The sequence below is a fragment of the Acanthopagrus latus genome, chromosome 11 (assembly GCF_904848185.1).
Source record: "Acanthopagrus latus isolate v.2019 chromosome 11, fAcaLat1.1, whole genome shotgun sequence".
Classification (NCBI taxonomy): Eukaryota; Metazoa; Chordata; class Actinopteri; order Spariformes; family Sparidae; genus Acanthopagrus; species Acanthopagrus latus.
The window spans coordinates 3810407-3828512 of NC_051049.1; the positions used below are offsets into that span (position 1 = coordinate 3810407).

General features: G+C 41.8%; 1 protein-coding gene across 1 annotated transcript; it reads left to right on the forward strand.

The window, feature by feature from the left end:
• The first annotated feature begins 2711 nt into the window (after positions 1-2711).
• glulb (glutamate-ammonia ligase (glutamine synthase) b) lies at positions 2712-5415 on the forward strand. Its single transcript, XM_037115820.1, has 7 exons — positions 2712-2868; positions 3266-3450; positions 3552-3713; positions 3804-3950; positions 4041-4168; positions 4260-4459; positions 4548-5415. Exons 2-7 carry the CDS (start codon positions 3285-3287, stop codon positions 4864-4866), a joined length of 1122 nt encoding a protein of 373 aa, XP_036971715.1. The 5' UTR covers positions 2712-2868; positions 3266-3284; the 3' UTR covers positions 4867-5415.
• The last annotated feature ends 12691 nt before the right edge of the window (positions 5416-18106 follow it).

The window sequence follows — 18106 nt, forward strand, 5'->3', positions numbered from 1 at the left end:
TTAAATAAAGTTGAGAGGAGCCAGATGCTGAAACAGTCTCAGGAGGCAGACAGAATGAGGAATTAAAGGCGAGCTTTTATTAATAAAAGCTGAAATAATCCATGTAGCAAAATCCAAAAACTGAGAAGTTTTGATACGAAATTACCCAAAGAAGCAAAAGAAAAGCTAAACAAATGAGTAAAAACACCAGGAACATACCAAGAGGAGACAGTGGTCCAGACAAGGTGAAACACAGAAGAAACAGGATGAACACAGGACGAAGTGACAAAAACAAGATGGAACAGGTGGAGCGAGGTGGAGCAGCACAGGTGAAGGAAATACACAGAAAAACACTAGAAACAGAGGAAGTTGGAAACTGAGGAAGCAGGAAAAGGAGGAAAAAGGTTAAAGAGGGAGATGCAGAGCAGGTGACACAACAGGAGGAAGTTAAAAGTGACACATGAGGGCAAACTTTCAAAATAAAACAAACAAAAAACAGAATCACGACACAGTTCACATCTGATTTTCTCTGCAAGCAACCGTCTGCTGTCGTTTAATACCTTATTTTTTAAATCCGTAACTCTACCTTCTTTTTTCTACTTTCTATCTATTTGGCTTCACAAACTCAAAGTTTACTGGGGCCACGTGTTAATGTTTAGCATCCAAACCCAAATCTAATCTGAGTGGCCCAGTTAAAACATATCAAATCACTGGGAGATAGTCTAATTATTTACAAATAAAAAGTCAACTAATATCACAGTGTGAGATTCAAGGACTCAAAACCTCACTTAACCAACAGTGTTATTAAAGTATTATCAGCAAAATGCAATTAAAATATCAAGAGTAAAAGTATTCTGTCAGGGTTTTACTGTCATATACACACTTTGATGTCTTTCTGGATTTGTATTACTGCTGCATTTATGTGTATTTTGCATTTTAGTGCTGTAGATGTTTATGGTTGAACACATTTTAACTAATTTCTGATCTGTTGGGAAGTTTAATCGTCAGAAATGCATCATGTTCTATAAAATCATCAGGTGTTTGTAGCGTGGCCGTCCTGTGAGCTCAGGAAAAACAGCAACACAGTTTCAACCAACAGGGTTATTTAAAATCGTTTAGTTTTCTTTAGTTGACGTCTATGTGGTGCAGTTAGTGTATTTACTTACATTCCACAACTGATACGGTCAAACCAAATCATTTTTATCTATATAGCCTCAAATTACAATCACATTGTCTCAGTGGGATTTACTGAAAGACATCCTCTGTCTTTAGGAGCTCAATTCAAGTAAAGAAAAAACTCCCCGGGTAATAAAATCTTTGTAGCAGTGGGAAAACAAAGGCTGAGCCGCAGACGACAGATCCGACTCTGAGGTCAGACACACATGCAACAGACGACACACGTACAGAACAGAACGGCAGAATCACAGAGTGTCCAGATTACATCGACAGAATATCTGATACGACAAGATCCTCCAGCGTGGTGACCTGGAAGAGGGCAGGCAGCGCAAGATAACCAAAGATATCAGACTGAATAAACATAAACAGAAAAAGTTACTCATAAATCCCAGATCAGATCATTTAATTTACACTCACTGACCCAAAAAACAAACTTGAGTTTCAGTCAAGACGTCATGTTGATGTTTTCGTTTAAAAGTGAAAGTAACTTGTGTGAGTAGCACTCGAGTAAAAGTCTTAAGTTATCAGATATTTAATGTAAATGTAAACAACAAAGTAAATTACACTTTCATATCATTCCTTCTTTGTGCCATCAGACTTTATAACACTCACTCCAAAACATTCAGATGATGCACTTTGAATAATTATCACTGTAAATACTGCACCTTATGCTCTCACACCTTATGTTCCTCTTCTACCTTTTCTCTTCTACCTCTTTATTTTATTATTTTTTTCCTTTACTACCTCTTATCTTATTTTATATCATAGCTACTGAAGCATTTCATACTATATATGTATCTGCTTTTTTTAAAGATACAATTTCAGGTAAAAATCTATCTAATTAAAAATGATGCAGGTAAAGTAACTAGTAAACAAATGTGATCAGATAGACTTAGTGGAGTTGAAAAGTATAATATTGTACAATAAGAACTCTAGAGGAGTGTAGACATAAAGGAGCAGAACATGGAAATACTCAAGTTAGGTACAAGTACCTCAAAATTGTATGTAAATGTACTCAGTTCATGTAGATGTTCCATCACTGATTAAATGGGACAATTTACATTGTGAACTTATGTGATAAATTATAAAATGTAATTTAAAATAATCATTGTTTTGGGTAAATTGTTTGTATTGTTTGTATAGTTTATTATAGTATATTATAGTATAGCAGCATATACAATAGTAAGCATTACTATATCAAACCATAATGTTGTCTAAAAATATATGATTTATTGATATTAGTTTGTTATATTCTGCCTTTCAGTGAATGTTGGAGCTGTTGGAACAAACTGTTCTGTCTGCAGTTCCTGCCTGCGGCCACTGGAGGGCGCACCGCTTGTTTACTCTCCCTGCAGACTTTAAAAAGTCGTTTTCTCTCTTGTGTCCGTCGCCTTTTTTAAAAATCCTTTTTGACTGACTTGCTGTTTTTATTTGTCATTCTTCGCAGAAACGAAAAGGTTACTGAGAGTAGAAATCAAGTGTTTTTTTGTGGAGGAAACTGGCCTTTTGTTGCTTCTCCTCAGTGACTCCTCATCACCGGCTGGTCACGTTTCGCTTCGGCCAATCAGAGGCGGCGGAGACGCTCGGCAGCTCTATAAAGCCTCCGTGGAGGCACCGTGAGAGGCAGGAATGAAAAACAATAGAAAGCTCCACACTGACCACTCGTCTAAAGACTCTTTCAACCTTTTGATATTCTTCTACACTTAACACGAGGTAAGAGTTCCCCGGATATTGACTCGTTTATAGAAATCTGCAGCTGGATTTATTTCCATGAGGTGAAATTGGTATTTTTCTGTGTTTTAATCTGTTACATTGACTTTAACATGAATTGCAATTTAGTATGATAATGTAATTTTACGCACACACCTTGGCTCGTGAGCTTTTATTCACCAATGCATGTGAGGAGAGCAACAGCTGATCAGACAGGTTGTAGTCTGACTCACTGATGCTGCTGTTGCCATAGCAGTTTTTCTTTTTCTTTTTTTTTCTTTCTTTTTTTTTTAATAACATGTAGTTGCGTCAGATATTTTTGTGTGAACTGCACGGCAGCCTCTCTGGTTTTAAATGTTGTGACTGAGAGTCTGAAGCTCATCGTCTTCACTCTCTGCAGGCGTTCAGGGTCAAGAAAAATGGCCACCTCAGCCAGTTCACAACTGAACAAAGCTGTCAAGCAGCAGTACATGAGCCTCCCTCAGGGGGACAAGGTCCAGGCCATGTACATCTGGATCGATGGTTCTGGAGAGGGACTTCGCTGCAAGACCAGAACTTTGGACTCTGAGCCCAAGACGATCGAGGGTAAGGTCTGACTCCTGTATCATCAATGAAAAACATCGTAAAACGTGGTTGAATATCGTTTTTAAGAATTTTAAAGCTGACGACTGATTTCATGTGTCCAGATCTTCCCGAGTGGAACTTCGACGGGTCCAGTACCTACCAGTCGGAGGGCTCCAACAGCGACATGTTCCTGATCCCGGCAGCCATGTTCAGGGACCCGTTCAGGAAAGACCCCAACAAGCTGGTGCTCTGCGAGGTGCTCAAGTACAACCGCAAGCCAGCAGGTACGCAGCACGAGAACGAACCTCTGAAGGTCAAAGCTTTTTTCTGAGTCTGTCTCGTGTTTCAGCTAATCCCCGTCGTTGTTCCAACAGAGACCAATCTGCGGCGCACCTGTAAGCAGATCATGAGCATGGTGGAGAACAACCACCCGTGGTTCGGGATGGAGCAGGAGTACACCATCCTGGGAACGGACGGACATCCCTTCGGCTGGCCCTCCAACGGCTTCCCGGGTCCACAAGGTGATTATCGGGTCTCACGGTGGTTCATATAAAGAATTACAATGATAAAGGCCAGCGGAGTAAATAACAGGTGTGTTTCCACCTGGTCAGGGCCGTATTACTGCGGCGTGGGAGCAGATAAGGCGTACGGCCGCGACATAGTGGAGGCGCACTACAGAGCCTGTCTCTACGCTGGAGTCGACATCTGTGGGACCAATGCAGAGGTCATGCCAGCTCAGGTACGGTCCCGCCCGTCCGCCCGCTTTGGTTGTTGGGATTTTTAAATCAAATACCAATTAATAATGTTGAAATGTCTCTGTTGTGTTTCAGTGGGAGTTCCAGATCGGGCCCTGTGAAGGTATCAACATGGGAGACCATCTGTGGGTCGCTCGCTTCATCCTTCACAGAGTGTGTGAAGATTTCGGCGTGGTCGTGTCCTTCGACCCCAAACCAATCCCAGGGAACTGGAACGGCGCCGGCTGCCACACCAACTTCAGCACAAAGGAGATGAGAGACGACGGTGGACTGAAGTAAGAATACATTTCTTTGTATTGAATGATGAATCTAACTGTATTATTTTAGCATTTTTCGGTTCCTAATCCCCTCTTTCCTTCGCAGAGTCATCGAGGACTCCATCGAGAGGCTAGCAAAGAGACACCGGTATCACATCCGCGCCTACGATCCCAAAGGCGGGCTCGACAACGCCAGGCGCCTCACCGGTCGTCACGAAACCTCAAGCATCGACGAGTTCTCAGCCGGCGTGGCCAACCGCGGAGCCAGCATCCGCATCCCTCGAGCCGTGGGGCAGGACAAGAAGGGCTACTTCGAGGACCGCCGTCCGTCCGCCAACTGCGACCCTTACATCGTCACAGAGGCTCTGGTGCGCACGTGTTTACTCAAAGAGGAAGGAGAGGAGCCCACAGATTACAGCAAATGAACAGTCTTAAGGCCAAGTGTCGTTACCGGAACTGTATTTAGTTTTGTCTGTTTCAAGACTTGACAGGTTTTCCCTTTATAGGGGGGATTTTTATACTTGACAGATGAAATCACAATCGAGGGGGTGTTCCTGTTCGCACACTCAGTTGTAAGCATGCAGGTTTACCTCTGGCACAAACACTGCCATATTTTTTTCCAACACATGTAATCACGATGTCCTGGTAGCTGATGATTTGTGTAGAATTACAATGTTGTAATGTGTTTTATTTGTACTAATGACAAACTGTCCAAGTGCAGCAGGAATTGGCTGCAGATCTTGTAAACTTTGACCCAAAGGATCTAAAAGCAAATTGAATGTTTTTATCAGTCTTGGCCACAATGTTGTTGTTATCATGTTGTGCAGAGACGAGATGGCGTAAGCCTACTTTTGTATGTTTTTTTTTATATAAATGATGCATGTTTGAAATGTCTGTTTTTCCACTTGAAATGTCACATGCCAAAAAAAAACAAAAAAAAAACTTGAATAAACATCTAACATTTTTACGTCCGACTCTGGACTCCTGTCTGACTCCCACATGCCTCCTGTGTGTGTGTGTGTGTGTGTTTTTTTCTTTTTCCTCTCACGTGCGATTCTGGCACGAACCGGTTTTCGTCTCATCCAGACGAACAGCTGATATGAATCTCTGAAACGTGACGTGAGAGAAGAGACACACACAAACTGAAGCTGCTGCTGCTGCCTAACAGATACAAATACAAACGGGGTCAAAACATTTAAAACAGTCCTGGCAGATTTACAGATACAGTGAAGCAACATTGCCTGAATTGCACGTGAGGGCAGACCTGGCCGATGCCTCCGGGCTTCCACTCAGCACAAAAATAGTGTGTGTGACTCTCTTCCTGGTATGTTGTTCAGACACAGTACTGGGTAACCTTTGGTCTAGTTCTTTGAAGTAGGCCACAGAGGCAAGACAGGGAGTTCTTCCAAAATCTATTTGAGGCCCTGAACTCTCCATGAGTGCCTCCACAGATGACTGCCTACCTCACCGTACTGCATTAGCTACTTAAACAAGTTTAGGTAACTAATATTGTTAAATTATCTTGATTAGGAGTTTTAACACGGTTGCGTAAGAAGGCATTAAAAAGCACATGCACACTATATACTCCGCTTTAAAATCCCTCGCTGTGTTGTTTTAATTGAATCTGACGCCTCCAGTTTTGTTTGACTTCAGAAAAACTTGTTGATCGGGGTAAACTCTCAGTATGTACCGATCTGAGGAAGGTGAGTCATTCTTCACACTCTCTTGCCAAAATAAATTAATCAGATGCTTTTGAAACATCTTTAATCCACCAAGCACACTTCATTCTGTTGTAGTAGCCTTTCATTACATAAACATGTTCTGCATTATACAATTATTGCACCGACTATTTCGTCCACGTTGTATTTCTGCCAATCATTTCTCAAATCATGCAGCAGTGTTTTTGATATTTGCATGTATTTTTCCGACCCTCCAGGCAGCCACTAGTGTTCATTCACTCGACCCGAGCATGAAAATCAATTTTACAAAGATTCGACACATGCTTGCGTTTGTATCATCACAGAGGACCTTCAGGTCTGCTGTGATCTTAGACGGCTGCATCGACGCCATAGAGAAGCAGAATAGCAGACGATGCGTTCAAATGAAAAGATGAAAAGCTTTTAACTAATACCACTTAAACGACGGTTTCTCCGTCTGTCTTTCGGTCATTAGACAGACAGACTGTGTCAATGAAAGTAAGGTGAGGATGAATCTAGTTACATAACAGCTGTGACGGTGTAGTTTAAGGTGTGTTTGTTGTCTTAAAGGCGTGCACACCAGCCGACAGTTTGCCTTTTAGAAACAACTGGGTGTCCAAGGGCTGAACTACAAATCTGTCTTGAGTGGTGTGAGATTATGGATCAAGGGGTGGAAAGAGTACATCTGATCAATTACAGGAACAGGAAATTGCATTACAGGTTTACGCGGCATATCTGGCCCGTGCAGACAAACATACCTGTGGTCTGGTGACTCGGTCTCTATAATTTGGGCGCAGTTTGTTCTGGATTAAATCAATATTTGCATGTTCTCACAGGTAAGACGTTCACGTTTGGCTTTGAACTCTGTAAAGTAGAATACAAGGTGCGGTTTGCCAAACTCAGTCCAGTTTCTTATATAAAGATACCGCTGGCCTTCGAAAAACCTGGAGTAGCATCGCGTGCAGTGGTCTTTGCAGCAGCCTGAAACCCACCTAATTCGATTTGTCTCGCGATTTACCTCCAGACAAAGATGTCCCACATCACGCTCGCCTCCTTAAATCATTTCCACAACCTGAGCTCAGAATATCTCACCGCATGTAAATGCAACTTGTTAAGGAACACATTCGGTCGGTGGCATATTTTGTTCAAAGTTCAAAGGAGAGACAGAGTCAATTCTATCAAACTCTGCGGTGACAACTGAGTAGGTTGAAATGCCTGTTTCCATATGTGTGCAAGGACTGTTCTGCATACAGTATATATACTGTTGCACAACCTATTGAAACTCTCCTGGTGCACTGCAAGCAGATCCCCCTCTCAGGTTCTCCTACGTAATCTGACCTCACTGTCCTGTTTTGTACAGAGGCGTGTATAAGTGTGTGAATGCGCCTCTTTATGACCACTGAAAGGATAAACATTTATAGATATTTCAGATAAGATAACATGCACGGATCAAATGGACAAAAAAGAAAAGGGGGGGGGGTCTCGTGATGGAAAGCTTCAGGCTTCGAGCCTCGTTCCCATGGAAACCAGAGTCTAAACGGAGGCAATCTGGTGTGAGAGGAAGAGAGGCGGGGGTGGGGATGGATGCCAGGCCGTTATATAACAAGGGCCATGCATGAGTATGTATAGTGCACAGAACAAAGAGTGGAGTTTAGGTACTACAAATGTGGCTCTTTAAAAAAAAAAAAGTGGAAAAAAGGCAGCGCAGAATCAAAGATTAGGACGTAATCTCACTCTGCTGTTTTCATCACACAGCACAGAGTATTCACGGTAAATAAAGAGCCGTCTGAACTGCAGTTTTAATCAGACGCTCGAGACCTAATCAGATATCTTGGGTCCAAACAGCACATGAAGCACCATCCTTGACCATTTTAGCACTAATTTCCTCACATGACTTTGGTCTGTCTTACCCCAGCTATCGCCGGACAGCAGACGGTTTTCTCTGTCTCACCCCTCCTCCGCCCAGAGCTTCACCCTTCCCCCAACCAGCGGTGTGTTGTTTGGGGACATGCACTAAAGAGTGTCGCGGCATTGCTGGACCGATGGTCGGAAAACTTGGGCAGCTGTGAAAGCAGAGCCACGCAGTGAGACGGAGAGGTTAGAGACCCCCGGATCAAGCCGCATGGACGGAGATCAGACCACCACAAAGTGTGACCAACGTCATCAGCATTTAAAATAAATACACGGCGGTTATGAGCTGCCCCGATTAAATGTGACCTTAAAGCAATAAAATGTAACGTCCTGGACAAACATAGTTGATTGTCAAGTCTCTTTCCTCGGTCGTCCAATGCTGAAACTTTGGGTTGACGTCAGATCCGAGCTGCCAAGTCTCAGTATCTGACTACCTGACATGACAACTATCCTTCTCCAAGATGTTACATTTTGTTGCATTACAGGTGCATGTATGTAACAAGTTTAGTTCAAAACATTCAGAAATTAATTAATTAAAAGTTCAATTCGTTACGTCAAAAATGTCTATTGAGTTGAAGCTATATCTGCTGAAGTTAGCATGCTAACTAGCCAGCCCGAGTAGCATCCCTGCTGAAAAAACCAGCATAGACCATGCTGATTTTTTCAGCAGGGATGTGGTGGCAAGATTTAGCAAAAATGTGGAAAACAGGTCAGATGTTTTAAACTTCAAATTGATCAAAAGTTTATATCAGCTATCCACGTTAGCCATGTTAGCTCACGGTCAGTCTTAAAAGCACAAACAATCATCTGTTAGCTTAGATAGCTTGCTGCAAAACAAACTAAGTGTGAGTGAAACTGTAGAAATGTTTTTCCATTACATCTGACTCTTTGTCTTGGCCTGGCAGGGATTTTCATGTCACGTCACCACTGGGACACCTGTTTGACATGTGTGTCTCGCTGCCCTGCAGGAATGTCAAATGCCACGATGAGATCAAACACAAAGATAAAATATTTGTGTCGCATTAATCGCATTACTGGAGCTGCATCTGGATGACTGCAGCTTCAAGCGCTACCTGAGGCTAACTGGTGCCCAGCTCTCAGCTGCAGAGCGTCTGTCAATCTGTCGGTCCATAGGTGTGTTAAAAATCAATAAATAGTAACTTTGACCAGCCAGTACACGCAGACTGAATCAATTTACATCAATGGTACAACCAACATGAAGAGATTTCCCAGTGATCTTACTGCAATAAATGGATCAGAAGGATGCTGAAATAACAACGTCTGGAAGAAAAAAGCCTGAATTCATCACTATTGCCAACTCCTCAGTAAGGAAAGTAGCTATTGGCTGTCCTAAAAATCACTAAATTACATCATTGCCCAGTTTACGTAATTGGCCATGTGCATTTAATTGTAATGCGCTGTAGGACAGAGGGATTATGTTGTGGGAGAGACAAAATGTGAGTAAAAAACACCCTACATAGGTTTAGAACTACGAAAAAACTTATCTATAGGGGTGGGCGGATCGATCCAAATATCGATACCAAGGTGAGTATTGGTGTTGGATCGATACTAGTAAGATGAGATCGATATTTTTGTTGTGGTTTCTATTCTATAAGTTCAGCAAATTACTTGTATTTCTTCACAGAGTTTGTGTGATTGCAGCGTCTCTCCTCCCCACCTCCCTCACTCCGATCGCTCAGGTTCACTCTGAAGTATGAATATGACAGAATATAATAACCTTTTTGTGTATCTGTTGAAGGAACATTAGAATTCCTCTTTAGGCTACATGCAGATAGGTTATAGATTTGATTATGTTAAATATTATTTTCTTATTTGGCTAAAATCTTTGTCCTGTGATTTGTTATTATCATAATCATGATCAGCTAATTAAAGGCAAAAGTACAAAATCATTCAATGATCAGGAATTTTCAAGTAAAAGGTATCGATATCAGTATCAGTATAGATTTTGGCAATACTGGCCCTGTAATTACTCGGAATTGGATTGATACCAAAATTTGCAGTATTGCCCACCTCCCGACCGAGTCAGACAGCGTCCAGTTTACTGATGATTATGTGATTTTGAGCGAAAAACTTGTTACAGCATCCATGTGATTATAAACCGTCCACGGGTTTAGATTGACAGGAGGACACCTGGGAATCACCTTGAAAACACACAGACGTAATTTGTCTTCTCACCAGCGCTGCTTCGCTCTGTGTGAACAAACAACGGTGGAGAATTGGTGAACTGCTGCTGCGGTGATAATGTGTCATCTCTGTGTAAAAAGGGCCAGTAGCTACAGTCATAGATGTATAACCAGAGTGCAGTTAGCATCAGTAAGCAGTGGCTACCTTATGTACTGGAAGATGAACTCATGGTGGCCGATTCTTACGTATTGCACCTCTAAATTTTATCGATGACTTTGATCTTGCGTTGAATCTAATTACCGAAATATTTTCTCCTGGAGGATATTTGGTTCAGTTTAAATTAAATCCCCTTTACGCCTGCACAAGAAGACTCCTTGTGTGCTTATCTTGTCCGGTTGGGCCGTCCAGTTGCACGTGCACCACAGCTGATCGGGTACAGTAATGAGAAACATGAGAGCACAGAACGGGCCGATGTGCAGAGACCCGACTTGCATCAGAAGAAGTCGCTGCAAACCTGAGACGTTGTAAACATGGGGGGGAAGCTCCAGTTATTTTTCTCTTCTGTTGCTGACAAGACCAGGCTAGATTTTTTTTTTTCTTCGCTTTTCCTATTTTGCTGGTGTCGAGTTACTAATACATAGCTAGGACAAAGAGTTCTCTCTTTTTTCCCATGGGTACGCTTGTGTCTGCTGCTAAAGTGCATTTTGTTCCTGGGAAAAATGTACATTGTAGCGTCGTCTTGAAAGCCTTGGTTTATAAGAAGCATTTTGCAACACCTTCACTGGACAAAAAAATCAAGTCTTTTCCTTGCTGGACAAACTAATCTGCAGCAAAACGCCCCGTTAATTATCTTTGTGTGTTGTTACAGTTTATCTGAATGGACCGAATCAACATCAGTCAGTTGCTGCTAACAGACAGGATTGATAAGCTTGAAGCAAAAACAACCAAAAAAACGATTATGTGGACTTTCTTTCTTGACTGTTTTTATCATCGCTGTTTTCTTCCTCCCCAGCTGTCAGTTCCCATCCTGCAGTTTACAAGCCCCCCACCCCAAGACCCTCTGTGAACCGTGAAGGCAACACCACCCCCATCCTCCAGCCGACAAAGATAGTGGAATTTTACAAAGGTCACACAAGTAAGCACGAGGGTGATCCCAAGCCAGACGGAGTCATGCCTGTGGGCCGAGCGGGAGTAAGATAATACAAAAACACCTCAGTCATCAGTTCTTGGCAAAGGTGCCGATGTACCTTTAAAGTTTCCACTTAGGAAATATCAGAAAACATGTTTCATCATATAAGATTTAGTTTTGTTTTCGTCTCGACCATGTTAATGTTTGTGGATGCCTCAGTGGGCCACATGCTGTCCTGTGCTCAGAGAAAACGTCCCCGGGACAAATGTAGGATGTTATTGTTTGCCTTTAAAATGGGGAGGTCAGCCGAGGACAGGATGATCTAAAGCTTCCTTTAGTTTTTTGCAAATTTTTGCAATTTGGATGTATTTTTGTGAAAGCACACCATTTTTTAAACATACCATTGTAAAAGATGTAGAAGAAGTGTCAGACAGTGGGTCAAAATAGTCAAAAGATTCAGGAATTGTAACTTGTTTCATTTTATATTAAGGTGACACAGAAGCACGGATTATTTTTTCAAAGACACGTTTTCACGGTTCATCTCCTTACTTGCTTTGTCAGGCTGCAGCCATGGGACTGTTTGTCAAACATGAAGACCAGGAGCGGGGGTGAACCAGTTAGACCAGCTCCGTCCAAATACCACAAAATCCTCCTTCATTTTGGATAGACGGGTGGGGGGGCTGTCCGGGAATATGTGACGAACTGTACCTTTAAAGCTGTGATCTGTGATCACATGGTCCCAGACACACTTAAAAACCATCAAAGAACGAGCCGCGATAAAGGCCGACTGTCACCTCAACTCAAAAAGCTGCTCTTGAACACACCACAAAGACCACAGCCAACAGCCAATGAGCTTGCTCATTCTGCACTTACGTGAGAAAAATAAACTCTCCACAGCGTGAGTAGTCTGAATCTGACATTCAGCTGGAAGCCTCAGGACTCCCACAGTCATACCACTCTCACTAAAATGTCAGGTGTAAATAAAAACACCTGAATGGGGGACATCATGGATACTACAGCTGGCACATGTGTTGACAGCTCTGCGTAGCAATTTAGAAGTTGTTTAATGTTGCTGGACCGAGGATGTGAAGGACTCGGGTCAGATCCTCCGTGACAGCCACAAAGGATGTGACTTTGTGCATGTTTGCACTCGAGCAACAGTCGCTAACGTTAGTTTAGGAATGGAGTCATAAGTAACATAAACAGCTCAGCTTCCAACATGGACGCAGACGTGCCACAGACCCCCTTGAAATAAAATCTCCAATCTTAAAAATCTCTCTCTTCAGCTCTTTCCTGCTAATTTCTTATCAGATACTCATCTCATCAGGCAAATCAATCAGAGGAAACACACTTACTACCTGGATTGTATCTTCTGATGAGAACAGGTAGACAAGCTAAGGCTTCCATTTCTCTACCTGTGCTCTGACGTGCTCGGCTGAACAACAAATCATGTTGATTTCGCTCACTGACCAGTTCATCAGAAGAGCTAAGAAGTGGCGGTGTCAACTAGTGCCAGTGATGCAGGAAACACCACAAAACTCTCACGACAGACCTGATGTGTCAGGGTCATGTGGACTAACACACCTTTTAATCAATATGATGAAAAAATAGGAACATTTTTCCCTCCAAGTGGATTATTTTTAAATGCACCTGCAATTTACTGTAAGCCTTTAATGACACTGAATCTGATGCCTGTCAGATTAAACTCCATCACTATTTCGTGCTTGTTTTAATCACTTGCCAGTGACAGATTTGAATAACAAACAAAGGTGAATCAGATTCGGGCACGTTCAGTCTTGCCTTTTTTTTCCAAGCTTCAGTTCAGATCTGGCTAAAGAAAAACATAAGTGCAGTCATGACGAGTTCCACACTGCAGGTGTGATCGGAGCCGGAGGGGAAAGGAGTCCAACTGCCGCTTAAAAAGAAAAGATGTGAAAGAAAGTGTGAATGAAGAACTGTTTTCAAGTCTCCTAATGCATTAAATTAAGATTCGGTACCCTGTTGATGCACTTTAGGACCTTACAAGCTCCCATCAGTTCTTTATCTCACTGTAGGTGAAATTCAATGTCACTAACAGCGTGGTGGACGGATCAGGATCCTCCTGGTTTCAGATCCTGCACTGCACACACTCCTCACTTGACCCTCTCCATATATTTACGGGCACGTTCTCCTGCGATGCGTTGGAACAACAGGTCAGCTGCTGGCACGGTCTGGTATCAGTTCCAGTATGTTGTCCTTGGTGACACGAGGCCGTGCACGGGCCAAAGTGTCTGCAAGCAGGAAGGACACAGCAGTCGAGTATGTACTTATTGTATTTGTTTCCGCTGTCTTTCATAAGGAAAGTGGGTCATACCCTGATGTTGGCATTACTGAGACAAAAGCTTAAAGGGATATTTAAGTTTAATCCATGACACAGAGTAAGACCCTCCCTTGAGAGATCAACTGACCATTTCCGACTGCTAGCTCGTGTAGTTTTAGCAAACTCAGAAATGACCACACAATAACAACACATGCAGTATTCGCCTCCAACAAGATACCACCATCAAAAAGCCACAGATAATGCTCAGAACAGCACCTGACGAGTCGATTGCCGAGTGCAATTAGAAATGCTCAATTCTGTTCTTTCCCCTGTCAGCTCCTAATAATAATTGTTAGAAGCTGCGGGACTCTACTGCACTCGGTAATCGACTCGTCAGGCCTTACCCACAATGAGCAAGCTGCTGCAGGAGAGTAGAGAGTTGTGTTCACTTTACAATAGAAATCCGGCAAAGTTAGGAGACGTATGATGCCTCGAACTATGTGCTGGAGTTGGAAAACTTGATCTCTCGCGGGGGGGGTCTTACTCGGTGTCACGGTGTGTTAGACCATGGAGTAAATTTATGAAGGAATGTCCCTTTAATTTAAAGTTTGTCCTCCTCACTTTTCACTTTATCTTAGAGTTGTAAATTCAACCTGATGTTAATTTTCGAGATCATTCAGTAGATTTAAAGGGGCACTATGCAGTTTTGGAATTTACATTCAATCTTAGAGTCTTAATATTTATCAATGAGGCAAAAATACAAACTCAGAAACATTTATTCTCCTCCATAACTGTAAACAACCTGTTCTCAGAGGAAAATAAGGTCTCCAGAACACCGTTTGAAGCTAGAAAAAGTGGCAGGGTCCGCCACATATAAACAAAGTAAAACAGTATGACATTGTGTCATTTATTTAGTCATTAAAGTGAAATGCAACCTAGGCTTTTTTTTGTCAATGTATATGAGTCAAACTTTTGTGTAAAAGCATAATTACGATGAAAGAGGCACTTTTAAGATTTAGCGTATTTCCGTTTTCCAATATGCCAGGGTTGCATTTTGGCGAGTGTTTCATTTTAAAACAGAGAGAGTTTTAATATTTAGTTTGCTTAGGCATAAGAAAAATAATCTTTATGTTCTGAAAGGTCACCTTTAATCTCTATTGCAAACTGTTTCTGTTATCTTGTCCAAAGCCACAATGTGCAGCTGTAAAGACATAAAGGAAATCATCCCATGCACAGTTAAATTGGTGCAACGACACAAGAAAATGCAATTTTTTTAGTAAAATCAGGCGACAAAAACTTCTTACGTAACTACATCAAGCCCCACATTTTAGGGGGACAATGTGGGTCAATGTGTTGTATGTTAAAAACTTATGCAACTGGATGCACAGAAACAGGGTTCTCTGTGGAAAATTCCAAGATGTGGGTATGTTCTCAATTAAAGAGCGGCCTCCTCCGCCGTGAAACTCAAGAACCACCTCCACAATGACTCGGCACTTTTTCTGTGCAGCGTGCCAGACGGTTATGTATACATCAGTGACATACTCGTTCATGTCCAACTTCTGGAAAACAATATAGTTAAACCTCTTAAAATTTGTTGGTGATCATCGATGATCCTGACAGATTAAGTCACATTCAGGATGAATACAAACGCTGTAATGATGTGAAGCGTTATGTCTGATGAATGGACAACATTCGGTGTGAGCGTGCACGCATGTGTCTTCTCTTTATTTCTCCGAAGCAGTCATGAGGGAACACTTTCCGTAGGAACACAAACACCCAGTAAACCAACAAACCGCAGCCTTCCTGATCCCGGCTGGGACTTCCTAGGTGATGCTCCTTAAGCTTGTTGTTAGTACAGCTTCGCCATCCGGGTTTGTTTCTTGCGTCACCGCTGAAGACACTTACGTAACGCCCCACCACAGCTTTGTTGTGACAGCTTCCAGTTAACAAACATAAAGTTGGGAACATTTCAACGCCCTCTGACCACCTCAGCTTTGATATCTCTTGTAATTTACATACAAAAAGGTTCATGTTTGGCAGTTTAAAGCACGGTTTGAACTTGAAAGTGTCCTTTAAGACACAAGTTTTGATTTTAAAAAGTCAGACCTCAATTTGAAACTGGAAAAAAAAAAGCTGTTATACAACAGCACATATGCACAAAGACAGACTTATGTAAGTATAACGGATAAAATCAGAAAGAATCAGGTTTCCCGTCACAATGTCGGGAACAATTCCAGAGGTCATTTTTAATTTACCAACCGGGTTTATGTAACTTATTCTGCCGTTTTCTTTCAGATGTTCATCTTTCTCATGATACTGTTCAATGTTTCTGAGAGTTTACTTTTGGAAAAATACCCGCACATCTTTGGGTTTTTTTCGCTCTCTGTCTGGGAAACATGCATGAGAACCTCCGCGGAGACTAAACTCGATACGCGTAGACGAACAAAGTGCATCTGAATTCAAAACAGAGCTTTGTTAAGGTGAATTGTTACGTGTCAAATTTCCAACCTGCTCTCCAGAGCAGCGATGTCCAATTAATTATGACATTAGTCTCATGAGATCCTCTCACGCAGCCGGTCTGTCTCTGCAGTGTAAAAGAGAGAGGCCACTGTCTCGGCTGACGTAAATAAAAAGCCAGTCAGCCGGTCGCTTACAGTCACAGAAGGATTTTATCTCATAAGTGACTTAGAAAAGCAAGAAATACGAAAACCGATGAGTACGCAGTGTTCTTATGAATAGAAATAGTAGTCTTGAAGATTAAATATACCGCCAGTGGATTCCCAGAAACTCCATCCTCACCACACACTGCTTCCAAAATTACTTTGAATGGCTCCCAAACATCAGCAGTGAAGGGACATCAGGCCATCTACCGACAAATCAACTGAACTGCAGATTATTTATGATCTAAAGCCGAGAGGTGAACAGAGTGTTCTCAAAGTCTGTCACGCTAAATTAAAGCCAGTCCCCCATTTTAAAGCAAAAACCTGGACACACCGAACAACTAAAGTTCTTCAAGATTGGAAATGCGAGACAAAGAGCCTGTTGTTCAGTGGGAAGAGATAAAGGGAGGCGCTTCACTTCCTTTTTTTCTTTCCCAAAAGATTAAATAAATAAATAAATAAAAAAAGGAAGAAACCCTTCTGTTGTTGTTTAGGAACACACATGGCCACACTGCGATGTTTTCAGAGATACTTCTGCCTCTGAGGGTTTTTTTGTGAGTGTGTGTTTGAGGAGCCGGTGATTTTCCACTGTGTTCTGCATGTGTTCATCAAAGAAGAGGTCAACAGCGCCACGCAGAGGCCACGATGGGAAATAACACATGGAACTGGGAAAAGGAGTGAAGCTGCTCTGATCTGAGGTGAATCAGTAGTAAATATGCTGTGGTTGCATACTGTAGAGATGTGACCCTGCCAATATAAATCAGGCAGTTCAATAAAAAGGCCAAATAAACTCTGATTTTGTGCACGTGTTGCATAAAAATAAACACTTTAATGTTTTACACCAACATGTCAGAAGATCAGAAGTTTACATATTCTCAAAAAACATTGACTTAATCTTTTCCCTTTTGTAGCCAGAGGACACTCAGCACACATTACAATAAAAAAGTATTTAATCTTTCACCTAAAAAAAAAAAGAAAAAGAAATCACAGAAAAGATTGAGGAATGTCTTGGGGAAATAAATAATAATATAGAGACACACATGATGGCGTTTAATTTACAAGGTTCTTTTTAAATCTGTACATGGATGAAAACATGTCACGCGTTTTCAGATATGCAGGTTCATAAATGTATTTAAAGGTGTGGCCAGATGTTGTTTTGTTTAGTTTTGTTTGTTTGGATTATTTTATGACTGAAGGGCGGCTGTAGCTCAGCTGGTAGAGCAGGTCGACTAGTGATTGGAAGGTTGCTGGTTCAAATCCCAGCTCTGGGCAAGGCTGAGCTGGATGTCGAAGTGTCCTTGAGCAAGACACTGAACCCTGTGATGAACTGGTGACTTGTCCAGGGAGCACCCTGCCCTCGCCCTGAGACAAGGCTGGGATTGGCTCCAGCAACAACATCCCGCGACCCCATGGAAAAGGATAAGCGGTTACGGATAATGACATGACATGACATTTTATGACTGGGTGTTTAAAATATTAAATAAATTTAAAATATTAAATAAATTCCAAAAATATGTTATGGCTGCACTGAAATATGAACTCAATTCAATAAATGTAATTAAAAGAAAATATGACAAAGACACAAGAGACTGCTATAGCAAAAACACTGATTTTATTGGCAATTAAAGCAATAAAAGACTATAAAGTTTCAATAGAAAGACCTACATACAAACCAAACAATAAGTATTAAACCAAAACTGCTTGATGTAATTGATTAGTTGAAGTCACAGTTAAATCTACTAAGTCTGTGAAAAACAGTTGTCGGCTCCTCTGTCGTGTCTTTGTTGATAAAAAGAAACAGACGTAGATTAAAAGGAAACTTTA